This window comes from Salmo salar, chromosome ssa03, assembly GCF_905237065.1.
Source record: "Salmo salar chromosome ssa03, Ssal_v3.1, whole genome shotgun sequence".
In the NCBI taxonomy this organism is placed as follows: domain Eukaryota; kingdom Metazoa; phylum Chordata; class Actinopteri; order Salmoniformes; family Salmonidae; genus Salmo; species Salmo salar.
In genome coordinates, this window is record NC_059444.1 from 63,908,915 (window position 1) to 63,922,403 (window position 13,489).

Genomic DNA, 13,489 nt, shown 5'->3' on the forward strand with positions numbered 1-13,489 from the left:
CACTGTTTGGTCTCTGCTTGTCCCTGTCCTTGTAGTGTGGGATACAGTCTCTGACTCAACATCTCCTCCTCAGTCTGCTCTGAGGTTTTTCATCAATCCAAGGATGGAGAGAGAATGCCAAACATTCATCTGTTTAGACCATTTCACATTTTCCCTGGTTTTTAAACAGTGTATATCCCCTTGATGTGATGTGTGTGACTGAAAATTGCGTCATACCAACTCACTGGATTCAACATCCGCTGAGAAATAAACTGCCATCTGGAAAATACTAAAAGAACACAGGATGTTGTGGGTTATAGTTCCATTAGAGCCCCATGTCCATTTGATACATAGTCAGACTCCAAGATCTAATGCAGTGTAATACATACAATATTTATTCAGAAACACAAAAGAATTAAGTTAATTGTCTGGTAATCCACAAAATTGTCGTGGTAGCGGTCTCATGGAAAACATCCAGGAACAGGTGAGTGTTCAGATTAACCGATGTGCAAAGCAAAACTAGAGTGTGATTATCAGATTAACAGATCGTAGAATAGAAAACGTTTGGATGGGGCCTTCCCTGAATTTATCAGTTCCTTTCAATTGCAATATTCATTCCATTGTACAAAATAAAAAAGATGATCAGGTGCCTAGACGAAACATTGTTGAGCCGAGAGTTCCTGAGACAGCATCACCAAATATGCTGTTTTTTTCTTATTTTTATTTTTTTTAAATCTATATTTTTTTTAATATATTTTCCCTGTTTATTATTTTCCCCTAATATGCTGATTTCCATCTTAAGCAACGACAACTATCTGTCTGCTACTTAGAGATGGTGCACAGCTGGAATATCAAGCAAGAAGTCTCACTCTGACAGAAACCTTTATCTCACTTTTCCTCTGAACACTAGTGGCTGAAAACAAAATCATACAAAAAACACTGAACCGTGATTGAAGTATAACATTCTTTAGCATTCAATGCAGACATAAGACATAAAGAGGAGCAGTTTGTAAAGTTGCTTATTAAACATAGTTGAATAGCTGGTGTTCCTTGATTGTGTGAGTGGAACAGTCAAAGTCATTACCCAATGTTTGAAAAAGCAGATCCAAGTTGGTTTCTAAGCACATTAGAATACTAGAACACATGATATTCACACACTTACACTGGTTAAAAAATAAAGAAGGATGATGTTATTTATGCAGTGCACCCCCAGTATCAAAGGCATCCAGTCCATTGGCATCACTCCAGAAAGACAAAGGAAAGATGATGACACTGTCATACACATCGGTGTGTACAACAAGAAGATCCTTCTTCGGCACTTGTCATACAAGTCCATCTTTGTCTCTGGTTTCAGATCAATAAAAAAAATGAAACATATGCCTAACTAAAATTGTCTGCAGATTTTACAATGTGGGGTCATGTGAATGTTCATCAGCTGTATGCTCATAATTCCTCCTTTCTGTCCTCAGTGCATGTCCACAACATCGCTTGGTTTTCTGCTTTCCCTTGCAGCCAATTCATTTCTCATTTTGTCAAAGAGGACTGCCCGATATTGGTTCCTCTTGTTATCGCGAGGCCCCTACAGTGCTCTCATCTCTCTGCCTCCATGGCGACACTGGCCTGTTCACTGGAGGCCTGCTGAGTGACAGCTTGGGGCCACCCACGGGGAGGCACCTGAGAGGGCAGCTGCCCAGAAGTCCACAGGCCCTGCTGGGTCTGACCTGGGGCAGAAGGGCCCATGGCCCAGTTGACCTGAGGAGGAGAGGTCGCCATGGAGGCTATGGGACTACTGCCATTGAAGCTCTCTGAGGCCTTGAGGCGGGAGAACATGGCCAGGGCATCTGGGAAGTTAGGAGGTGTTGCTGGTGTGTTGGCTGGAGTGTGCATCTGTGGAGAAAGGAGAGAACCATTAATAAGAGAACATCAATCTGTAAGCATTTATGATTGCATATTTCACTACTGACTTTTGTAATTACTGGAACATTGTCTCCAGTTCTAATTGACATGCTTGGTTTGATTTACCATCTTGACACTTATGTCCTCCCTCAACTGGTCCTAAGAAGTGCCTACATCATAATAGTTGTGGAAGTGAAAAAGGAAAAATATTTTCCATTCAAAGCCCAACTTCCTCAGACTGACCCTTTGTCTTTCCACCAAATTCCACATCCTGCCCTGAGTCTGCCCTCTCAGCTGACACTACAGAGAGCAGGCCTCAGGAGACTGCTCTGTGACTGCCAAACACAGGACCAATCAGCCAAAACAAACACCATTCCATGAGTAAGAACCTAAGAGGGTCCAAAGGAATCATGCCTTCCAGGACATAAAAGGTCAAAGCAACCAGTGTTAGGATTCACCCCAAACATCTGAAGGCTACCAGAATGTCTGTTTTCTCATTGTGTGGACAGGATATCCACCACATAATAGATTATGCAATATCTCAAACAGTCATGTGATTTGTAGTGGAACTAGAGGAAACAGATACACCCCCCCCCCCCCAAGGCACATACTTGCCTTCAGAATAAGTTTGGACTGCGGTAAACATATTTCTTTAGGAGGATTGTCAGACAATTTAACTACATTTTGTTAATGAGAGCTGAAATATGTACAAGAAGAAAAAGATCACCCCGGGCTAATAAAGAAATCCTTATTACTTGATAAGAACATTAGTGGAGTATCCCACCCACATGGATTTCTAAGGTTTCTATGGTGCAGTAAGAATGCAAGAGTGAATGAGTGAACAAACATTGGATTTCCCACAGGCATTAGCGTTGACCTGCTTCAATAGGAACGAGACATGCCTTTATTCAACGTAATCGTTTATGATGCACAGTGAAGCTAGTGTGTGCATTGCTCAGTTCAGGACAAGTATGTCTTTGTACAAAAAAACGGGTCAGCAGCAGCCATACTAGCATAAGGCTGGCTGCTTCAGAAATGTCATTTTGCAGATCACTGGTAGCCTACATTTGCTTCAGTCAATAACACTGCAATAAATTGCAGCAATAAATTGTAAGTGATCATAACAGACTTCCTGTCAATTGACACACATGGCGGCAACAAAACCGTGACCAAAGATTAGATTTTGAACTTTTTTTTTATACTGTATCGTTTACAAAACGGTTAAAACTGTTCAGCTGAAAAACAGGTATAATACAAAGGCCTTCCGTTATTTGATCACAATGACAAGACATCCTGGCCTGTGTGGGAGTTTCCACTGCTTTACATTGAAAGAGGTCAGCAGTGTATAGGGAGAAGGGTGTTGAAGGGGTTGGCTATGTGGACACACAGGGTATGGGCCTCGGTGTGTGGCAGCTGCTCAGTCAAATCAGCTGGCTCTGTACATATAAACACACAGGAGACCGACCGTGCATTTTCTCATCTGGAGCTGCAAAGTTGCTATAGAAACAGTCCTGTTTGATAGGGATGGATCCTGTAATAGCAGCTGCAGCCAGGGAAACAGTACATGAGAGCTTGTTTTAGAGAATGTGGTCTTTCTCATCCCTTTTCCTATTGTTTATTGTCAGTTTGCCATATTTGTGCCTCAGAATAAACAATGGCAAACTGTACCCTGTACTAAAGCCCTGCATCCTGCCAACCAGCATTGTCCATATTAAACACAATGTGCTATTGTACAACAGGCAGTCTACTCTGTCATTGTTCAAAGGGCTTGTAAACAGACACATTTTCCTTTCAAAATTATATCCCGCATCAGAGCACATCTAAATGTAGACACTAAACGTCTAATAGCCATCCCAAATAGTAATAACAAGGGTAGTAGTACAGTTTACAAAAGCTGTTTCTTTTGGACGATGTTATGAAGACTCTTTAACTGACTCGATTCATGACTGCCACAGTCCTCCTGGCATCCTAAACATTGACTGGGACATTGTGATAAGCCACACGTCTACAATATTGCCACCAGCCTATGCCTTATTAGCCTGCTGTGGTTAAAACCCCTATGTGCATTTAAATCATGAGGGATGTAATCATCTGTGGATGTAACATCCCATAAGCACGTTGAGTTTCAACACTGACCTCCATCGTGTGATCTACAAGATAAGATTGTTGAGGGCATCATGGGTAATCTGTCTTTTGTGAGGCTGCACCTTTTTCAGAGCTGTTTCACTAACTCACAGTCACCCTACACATTGTCTGTTTCCATGTATGTGGTCAACTGTCCAACGAGTCACGTGATACACAGCTTACATTACTGTTTTCTGTACCAACAAATCAATCTCACCAACCTTCAACACAAACAGGTCAATGAGCAACCATAGAGCGAGTCAATAATTAACCCAACGCAGTCCCTTGTTGTTATTATAAAGCCAGGGATAGATTAATATACAGATGCTGGTTTGTCATGTCAACTTGTTCAAGTGTCAGAAGTGTCATTTTAAACCAAAGTCACAGTGCTCTTCATAACAATACAACCCCTATTGAAAACAGCAACAATACCCTAAAGCACTTTCAAAAACATTACTTTTAATAGCCTTGGGTGTAACAGAGTTAGTTTCGTAACCTCACTCCCCAGCTTGAAATGTCTCCACATCATGTTACATGTGCATCGGGCCTCTCCTATGCTTGGCCTTTCTGCACTGGTCTATTTAAGGACACAGTGGGCACATACTGCACCATAGTTAACCTGTCAACCATTTGTCAATGAAAGGGGCTCAACTTAACCTTATGCCACACCTGACAGCCAACCCCTAATGTAAACAGACCACACCAGATGTATTGCCAATGTCACTTATCTAATCTAATGTCTGCCCACATCCTGTTTATTTTCATCAGTTTGAAAATGAAAATAGAAGCAGAATGAGATCACTGGGAAATGGCAGTGACAAGTTATGAGAGGTAAGGTTCTAGACCTAAATAAGATGATATATTATTGCTCATGAAGCCAGATGTTGTTTCGAAAGGAGGAAATCTATAGGCCAAATGGACAATCTATATGACAAATGGTCTAGATTAAACTGTGCTAATGTCCTGTTATACATGTGTCAAGATTTTAACACTGCCATTAAGTTTAGTAATAATTTGGAATTTAAAAGACAGTGTATATATGTTGTGTATAGTATGTACAGTATCATAAGTGCTGTAGCACTTACATTTTTTTTTTTTACTAAAACAATGTTTACTTTTGCGGCAACCACCCTCCCCCACAAGACACATTTTCAAGGCTTCAATTCAAGAAAAAGAATAGTAGCGGTACAGATCATCCATAACTCACATGACTTCATTTGACGACTATAAGTATTAGAAACATAGTAGCCTATCATGTCACCGTTCATGTGAAATAATACAGTAAGTAATATGATACAGTACATGACAAGGCACTATGAACAACGTGGCCAATGTGTGTTTATTTTTGTCAGGCGTGTGTTTCGGTACAACATGGCGGACACGGACGACAAAATGCATGAATATAAATATAATCATAGATGTTGCAATAATCATCATCATAATGTAATAATAATAATAATTATAATAATAATACATCAATCATTCATTGTTATCAATAATACTGTAGGTTTTCTATACTTACCATTTGATGATGGTGACTGTATGGAATATTGGTTTCTTGAAAAAAGGCACTTAATGCAGTCTATTGAAAGATAAAATATATGTGTCAGTAAGCACCAGTCCAGTGTGCATTGCACATATAATAGCCTATTGCAGACAGATACAACCTAAATCGATATTATACTATCTCCTGTGAAAATGTTACATTGTGCCATTAAGCTGCTGAATACCATAGTTAGCTACATTTTCATTGGCATAATAGCATTAGCCTACTGGGGTGTTGTAAAGATAACCAGATTATTTTAACAATTATTGGCATTACTGTATTAATTAGATGTATTTAATTAATGACTCCGAGAAACAGACAGATCTCTGTAACTGATCTATCTTCCATGCACCAAACTCAGACCATTGTCAAGAAAAGGTTCCCATACCTCGAACTGCCAATGTGCCGCTTGTAAAAGCTGTTTCGCTTGGTCTGCTGCGCATCCAGCAGTCAGGACGAACTGATTTATCATAACTTGGTGCTTCAGATCATCCATATTTGCAGAAGCGGGCTATTCTAAACCTTTCCCCTTGGGTTGGTGCTCAGTCCTTGAGGTTATTCTCCCTTGCATTAGCCTTTCCTCTCATCGACCATGGAGACAGCACAGTCCGCAGTGAAAACCCAAATATTTAAAAAAATATATGTCCTTAGCGACCCTTTGATCGGCAGCACAAGAGCGCAAATCAGAGCGATGGGGAGGGGCGATCAGTCGGTCGGTGACAGAGAGAACTACAAGTCCCTAACACCATGTAGTTTGACGTATCACACATCAGAGGCATTTGGCTAGAAACTTGTGTTTATTTTCTTTAGCGGACACCCTGTTATTCTTGGTTCTGTCGTTATTCTTGACAGGTACACAATTGGATATATAAGTGGCTGTGTAATACGGAAGAAAGTCTAAAACTTGTTACAAAACGGTCCCTTGGACGATAAATACACTAGCGTAGGGGCTAGCTAATTCTGTAGCTAATTAGATAGCTAGCAACAACAAGGAAAGATGGGATCGATTCTTAGCCGGAGAATCGCTGGCGTTGAGGATATTGATATCCAGGCGAATTCAGCATACAGATTTCCACCGAAATCGGGTAAATATAGCTATTAATTTGGATTGAAACGCTAAAACTCGAGCTATAGCTAACGTTATCGAAACTGATTTCATCAGCTCGCATCATTATAGGCCTAACGTTACATGTGAACGCTATAAATGGTTAATTGTATGATATTCAGTCGTGGTGAGATGTTTATTTGATGAGGCAGAGTTATGCATCGGTGCCCTGATCTTGTCCTGACTAAAGATGGGCCTTCCATCCTGATTTTATCCTGGTTCTAATCCAGTCACATACTTCTATTTTCTTTTAAGGGAATTACTTTGCCAGCCATTTTTTCATGGGAGGGGAGAAATTTGACACTCCCCATCCAGAGGGTTACCTATTTGGAGAAAACATGGATCTGAACTTCCTTGGAAATAGGCCTGTACAAGTAAGGACAAACAAGTTCGCTATACAATGGCAAAGGTTCTTAGCTATGCTGTTAGGTTTTTCATCTTGCAAGCTGCTGACAGTTAAGTAACATGTACAGCATATTAGTTGAAGTGGAAGTTCAGGAGTAGTCCTTGATTCACATCCCCCATGCTATTGATTAGGCTAAAGCATTTGAAGTTTATCTGCATAGGGCTGTGCTTTTCTTAGACTCGTTGTCGTGTCTCACCTTTGCTTAGTTTCCGTACGTGACCCCTGCACCCCATGAGCCTGTGAAGACCCTGAGAAGTCTGGTCAATATCAGAAAGGACTCCCTGCGCTTGGTCAGGTGAGGAAAAACACCGTCATATTCTACAGCAAGTAGTCTTCAGACTAACCTTTCCTCATTTATTTTTCTTAGTGGTTTTCATTGTCAAGAATCCTGGCTGATAGAGCTTAGCTTAACATCTATTCACGGTACTTGTTTAGGCCTACGTTTTGTTTGATAATGACATGCTTTCATAAAGTGTGGTGCATGAGTGATTTTTGTTGTTGTTGTTAACTTTGAAACTGAAGCTATGATTAAGTTATGTCATTTTGAAATTGGCCACTTGAAAAAGCTAGCTTAGCATTGTTTTGTCTGTCTGCTTGACTACTAGGTACAAAGATGACACTGACGCTCCAGTAGAGGAAGGAGGCAAGCCAAAGGTTCTGTATGGTGTGGAGTTCACATTTGACGCTGATGCTCGTGTGGCTATCACCCTGTATTGCCAAGCTTTTGAGGAATTCACCAATGGGATGGCAATGTATGTAAGAGCCTGATTCAGAAACCTTTTAATTTACATGATAGACTATGCTTAGCATCAATATGCTATTTAAGTCATTCATTAATTAGAAATATATATTTTCTTCCACTGTCTCTTGCTCCCAAATATCTAACTAAAGACAATCCAGCATTTTACATTTCTCATTTGAAATTAAATCCATGCCTTTTATCCGTTTCTGAAGATGTGCAGTGAAATTGATTTATTCACTTTAAAGACACATTGTATAAGAACATCTTATGATAGTGGCCAATATGGCCAATGTACAGCATAGAACGCCAGTCTCCAAAAAGCAGACTGGGAGAGATACAATGGGTCCTTAGCAACCACCTGTCTCCATGGATACGCATGTCATCTAAAGAGGGAATTAATATAATAGTTTATGCTGAGGTCATTATGTGAGTGGATGGATGTGTTTTCCAGCTTGTTTTTGCATGTTTTTTATTGAGATTTTCCATTGACAAATTTAAGAGGGAAATTTCGGAAATGGATTTTAGTTAGGCCTAATGCTGTTTTTCATTATTTGTGATCGAAGAAAGAGCTTTCAACAAGAGATCTGAAAAAGAACATCTTATATTTCCAGTATACTAAATTAACTTTGATAGTTTTGTATTGATAAGATATTGACATCACTGTTTCTGTCCTGTGTAGGTACAACCCAAAGGGCCCAGCCCTGGTTTCTGAGACTGTACACTATAAGAGGGGTGTGAGCCAACATTTCTCCCTGCCTTCTTTCAAAATCGATTTCACCGACTGGAAGGAGGAGGATGTGAGTATATCTGGGCAGCAGCACTCAATCCTGTGGAGTGATGTCACCAGCTGACAGTTGATAAACTAATCTGTTGTCACCATTTATTTTGTCTTTACAGCTGAACTTTGACCTGGACAGGGGTGTTTTCCCCGTGGTGATCCAAGCTGTGGTGGATGAAGGGGATGGTAGGTGGTCCAAACGGTTGACGCTGATGTTAATGTTCTTCACTCCATATATCACCTCAAGGCTGACCTAATAACAAACTTAGTTGGCAACTGTCTCTCCGCTGTACCACAATAGCAGTTGCTAGATTAGACATTCTGTATGCACAGAGTACAGTAATCTCTTATGAATTAGTGTTTGTCCTTTTCCAGATTGCTTGGGACATGCACATGTGCTGCTGGCAGCCTTTGAGAGAGTAAGTAACTCATTGTGATGATTCAGTAGAAGAGGACAGTGTTTGAATTTGACTCAAATTTGCATCCCGCGTCTGATGTCATGAAGTTCTGTTTTCACACATGATGAAATATGTGAAGTAAACACCATTTCTTCCTTTCAAGCATGTGGATGGCAGTTTCTCCGTCAAGCCTCTGAAGCAGAAGCAAATTGTAGGTTAACACAAGTTAATCCATGTCTTCTCTATTATATTAGTAGATTATTCAAAATACAAAATGCCTGAATAACAAAAACATGTTCATTTACCACGCTTACATTTGTTAGCGTGTATGCTTACTTCCTCCTCTTTGTCCCCTATGGGACATAAGGCTACAATGTGTTCCTCCCATCATCCTCTGTCCTTGGCCACGTGTTGTTACCATGTGTGCTCTCTGTTATAGGTGGATCGTGTCAGCTACCTGCTGCAGGAGATCTATGGAATTGAAAACAAAAACAACCAAGAGACCAAGGTTGTTATTCTAGAACTCACCAGGAACACCTTTTGTAGATGCATACAGTAGATGAATTTACAAAGGATGTTAGAAAGCAACACATTTTTTATATTATAGAGGTGTAACCACACCTGAATCTTTCAGAAATGTAAGCCAGAAATACGGCTCATTATGCTGTAGGTTTTCAGACCCTTGGTTAGTCTATTGTTTTCTACATGTTCATCACTCTAACAAATGTTTTTTGGTTCTCTGCAGCCGTCGGAGGATGAGAACAGTGACAACAGCAATGAGTGTGTTGTTTGTCTGTCAGACCTCCGAGACACCATCATCCTGCCCTGCAGACACCTGTGTCTCTGCAACTCCTGTGCTGACACCCTGCGTTACCAGGCCAACAACTGCCCTATCTGCAGACTGCGTAAGGAGCGACGCTAGTTTGTTTCCAATAGGCTTCCAACTGGGATGCCTTAGCTAATAGGAAATAGACCTGCCAGGCTGCCATGTTTCAGAGCTCAGCGAGAGAGACACCTAATAGACGTAGAGATGAATGCCCTGTGGGGACTGAGCCGATTTAAGGAAAATGCTGTAAAGTTGACATTTTAGTGAAGATGCAGTCACATTTGACAGTGTGTAGTGTAACCAGTGTTTGGTCTCTCTCTCTCCCCAGCCTTCCGAGCCTTGCTGCAGATCAGAGCTGTGAGAAAGAAGCCTGGGCCGCTGTCCCCTGTGTCTTTCAGCCCTGTATTGGCTCAGACCATGGACCATGATGAGCACTCGGTACGGCACACACGACCCAGGCATTTGTTGTTAATACACACATGGCACCATTTGTGTCAAGGATTGTTTCTTTTTCTACTTATATTTAACAAAACTGAACTCCATCACTATGCAATTACAAAGCCTTTAATAAATGACTGTGAAGGACTAGTGAAGATATGAGCAGTCTTTCTGTGTGTGCGTCTCTCCAGAGCTCAGACTCGGTTCCCCCAGGCTTTGAGCCCATCTCTCTGCTGGAGGCCCTGAACGGCCTGCACTCTGTGTCCCCCTCCATTCCCCCCGCACCCCTCTACGATGATATTAACTTCTCTGGGAGCCTGGTAGGGGAGGGTCGGCCGCTGGGCTCCCCAGAACACTCCGGGGACGGGGGCCTGCAGAAGGGCAAAGTCAGCAAGTCACCTGACAGGTAATCCTGGGACACAAGGGTAGTAATAAGCCCAGTTCCCTTTCTCCTCCATCTGAGATGGACCATCTCCCTGAAGTGTGCACTCGTACACTACCCTCCCGCTCATGGATTTAAAAGGAATGGACAGGTGTAAGGGAAAATGGTGGAACCTCCCTCCAGCGAATATTTAAACCAATCCAAAGTCTTGAAATCTTTTGAGGTAGGGTGAACCAGTGTACACTTTAGGAAGAAGGGGGAGAAACTGAAGTGGGCTAAAGTGTCCCAGTGCTGCTCTCTACAGTCCAGCTGCCTGCTACTGTAATTTTTCTCACCATTACATTATCATTTGATTTGAACAGTCTCTAACTTGGAGAATATGCAATTTTGAATGATTTAGTTTTAGTATTGAGTTAATTGCCCTGACAGATTAACTGCCCTGGATGGATTTGCTTGTTGACATTGGGTTTGACTCTGGATTGATTGCTCATCAGTTTGTGTAACAGCTGGCCCAGGGTCTGAATAAAGACTCTCCTTATGTTGTGGTGAGCTGCTGCTAGAGGTCTTCTCCTGTATCCAGCACCATGCTACAAACTGATTAGACGGCATGTCCTTGGCAATCCATCCAGTTGACATTGCTGAGCTTTGCCAACCTGCAGAAAATAAAATTACTACAGTTGAGTGCAGTCTGTTTATTATAAAGCTTCACGTCGTTTGTGTTTTTTTGTTTATCAGTGTCACCTCATTGTAAGTGTTTGACCCCCGCAGCACCCTGAGGTCGCCCTCATCACCCATCCAGGAGGAGGATGAGGAGAAGCTGTCTGAGATGTCGGACGCCCAGCCTCACACCCTGCTCTCCAGCAGCCCTGCACCCACCGAGGCCACTGCAGCCGAGGATGTACCAGAGTCCATCTCCCCAGATGATGGTGAGTTCTGTCATGCTCTGAATGCACGTAGTTGGGCAGTCCAGTCTACATCAAGTTCGGGTAGGTGACCCCTCCAAATAATCACTTGAAATACCTACCAGGGTACATTGCAAACCAGTGTAAGGACATTTAGGTCTTGTTGCATGTTGTGACCCTGTCTCTCCCTCCTGTCGTGGGTGGTACAGAGGACAGGCTGCACTCTGGAGGAGAGAGAGAGATCCTTCAGGACTACAGCAGTGAACACAGCAGCCTGACCAAAACAGAGAGTGACCCGCCAGGGGACCTGTCTCTGCGGGGTAAGCTAATAATAACACAAGGCCCAGGCCTGTGCGTATCTGTGTGCGTGTGCATGATTATGTATGTTTGTCTGGATATTAAAGATATTCTCTGGTTCTTTTGTATACTTTTTAGCCAGTAGTTCTGAAAGTAGCGCCCAGGACCCAAAAGTGGCTCCAGAAAAATTAGTACTACGTCACATATGTACAGATATGTGCACCATGTCTCTCTCTCGCTCTACTGTGTGAGTGTTGCTAGCTGTCACTCCCTTGGCAGGCTGAAGATTATTGGCTGAAACTTTAATTGCTAGGGGGCTGGCCCACGTGGGGGTAAATGTAGGGAAAATGGCACTGCACAGCTTCCAGAAAACAGGGATTTCTTGGCTAGTTCTGCTCATAGATTATGCATGAACTACACATTAACACATCAAAAACAGGAGGTTTCAAAAATACTTACTAGTTGCCAAAGTACCAGAGCATGTCTTTAATGCTCAAACCAATTGTAAACATACATTTTTGATTGCACGTATAACACCTGTTGGCTCTTTTTCTCTTTATTCTCCCAGGCTTTCAGTCCCCCAGCTTTGCATCTAACCTGTGTGCTGTTTGTTCTTCTCTGTTTCCTTACTACCTGCCCTGTCCCTTTACCTGGCCTTGCTATGGCCAGCTCTAGGTCCTGATGCCTGCTCTATTGGTATGGAGGAATAAATGTGGTATGTAGGACTTCTCTGTCCTGTCTTTACCTATCTGTTTTTCTGTCACGTTGCTTCAGAGAAACCGATCCTTCGCAATCTGTCAGATTCAGGACAGATGGTTAATAATCTGCTGCAGGTTGTAACTCTGTTTATCATGCAAATTGACAGCAAGGTTGTATTGATAAGTATGTAACTGTTTAGATTTATTTCACCGGAGTAAGAGATCCTCTTGTTTAATTGGATCATGCTCCTTGTGTCCACAGGGTCATCAGAGTCAACAGAGAGCCTAAAGAGTCAGAGTACCAACTGCTCCAGCCAGCCCCTCCTCTGTCCCCCCAGCAGCCTTCACATGGAGGATGAGCAACTTGACCCCTAACCTCTGGGCCCAACGGTTCTCCCTCTCTGGCTGAGTCCCAATTCACTTTCTTGCATGGATTTAACAATGGTGGAATCTCCCTCCAGTCAATAATTACACCAATCCAATGCTTTTAAATCCATGATGGGGAGTGTGAAAGTGCACATTTAGCCTGAAGGATGAAAAATTGGGACTTAGCCATGGTCTCCTCCCAAGCCCATCCCTCCTCCATGATCCAGTCCCCTTGGGCCTTGTAGAAGACCACTCTCCTACTTTGGTCACCGATTCATGCCATAGCTGGCATTGATTCAAAATTTGTTTGTGGTGGTCACTGCAAGGATTTACTAAAACCATACTATACCTTAACTAAAAAACAACAAGTCCTTAATTAGATTGCTTTACATACAGTTGAAGTCGGAAGTTTACATACACCTTAGCCAAATACATTTAAACTCAGTTTTTCACAATTCCTGACATTTAATCCTAGTAAAATTCCCTGTCTTAGGTCAGTTAGGATCATCACTTTATTTTAAGAATGTGAAATGTCAGAATAATAGTAGAGAGAATGATTTATTTCAGCTTTTATTTCTTTCATCACATTCCCAGTGGGTCAGAAGT

The 13,489-nt window shown here is 42.0% G+C and overlaps 2 protein-coding genes across 3 annotated transcripts; one reads left to right on the forward strand and one right to left on the reverse strand.

Moving 5' to 3' along the window:
• Positions 1-351: 351 nt before the first annotated feature.
• On the reverse strand, positions 352-6,238 carry LOC106601087 (UBA-like domain-containing protein 1). Its single transcript, XM_014192998.2, has 3 exons — positions 5,934-6,238; positions 5,522-5,581; positions 352-1,866 (listed from the first exon to the last, which is right to left on the reverse strand). The coding sequence occupies exons 1-3, from the start codon at positions 6,039-6,041 to the stop codon at positions 1,570-1,572; spliced, it is 465 nt and encodes a 154-aa protein (XP_014048473.1). The 5' UTR covers positions 6,042-6,238; the 3' UTR covers positions 352-1,569.
• A 38-nt stretch (positions 6,239-6,276) lies between these two features.
• On the forward strand, positions 6,277-13,489 carry LOC106601086 (E3 ubiquitin-protein ligase MGRN1). Of its 2 annotated transcripts, XM_014192996.2 has the most exons (16): positions 6,277-6,630; positions 6,906-7,024; positions 7,263-7,351; positions 7,662-7,808; positions 8,478-8,595; positions 8,696-8,762; positions 8,952-8,995; positions 9,138-9,185; positions 9,414-9,482; positions 9,720-9,879; positions 10,129-10,238; positions 10,430-10,644; positions 11,389-11,546; positions 11,732-11,842; positions 12,489-12,534; positions 12,780-13,489. In XM_014192996.2, exons 1-15 carry the CDS (start codon positions 6,543-6,545, stop codon positions 12,527-12,529), a joined length of 1,584 nt encoding a protein of 527 aa, XP_014048471.2. In that variant the 5' UTR covers positions 6,277-6,542; the 3' UTR covers positions 12,530-12,534; positions 12,780-13,489. The 2 variants fall into 2 exon arrangements, with proteins under 2 accessions (XP_014048471.2, XP_014048470.2); XM_014192995.2 differs by lacking the exon at positions 12,489-12,534 and having other exon boundaries at positions 12,780-13,488.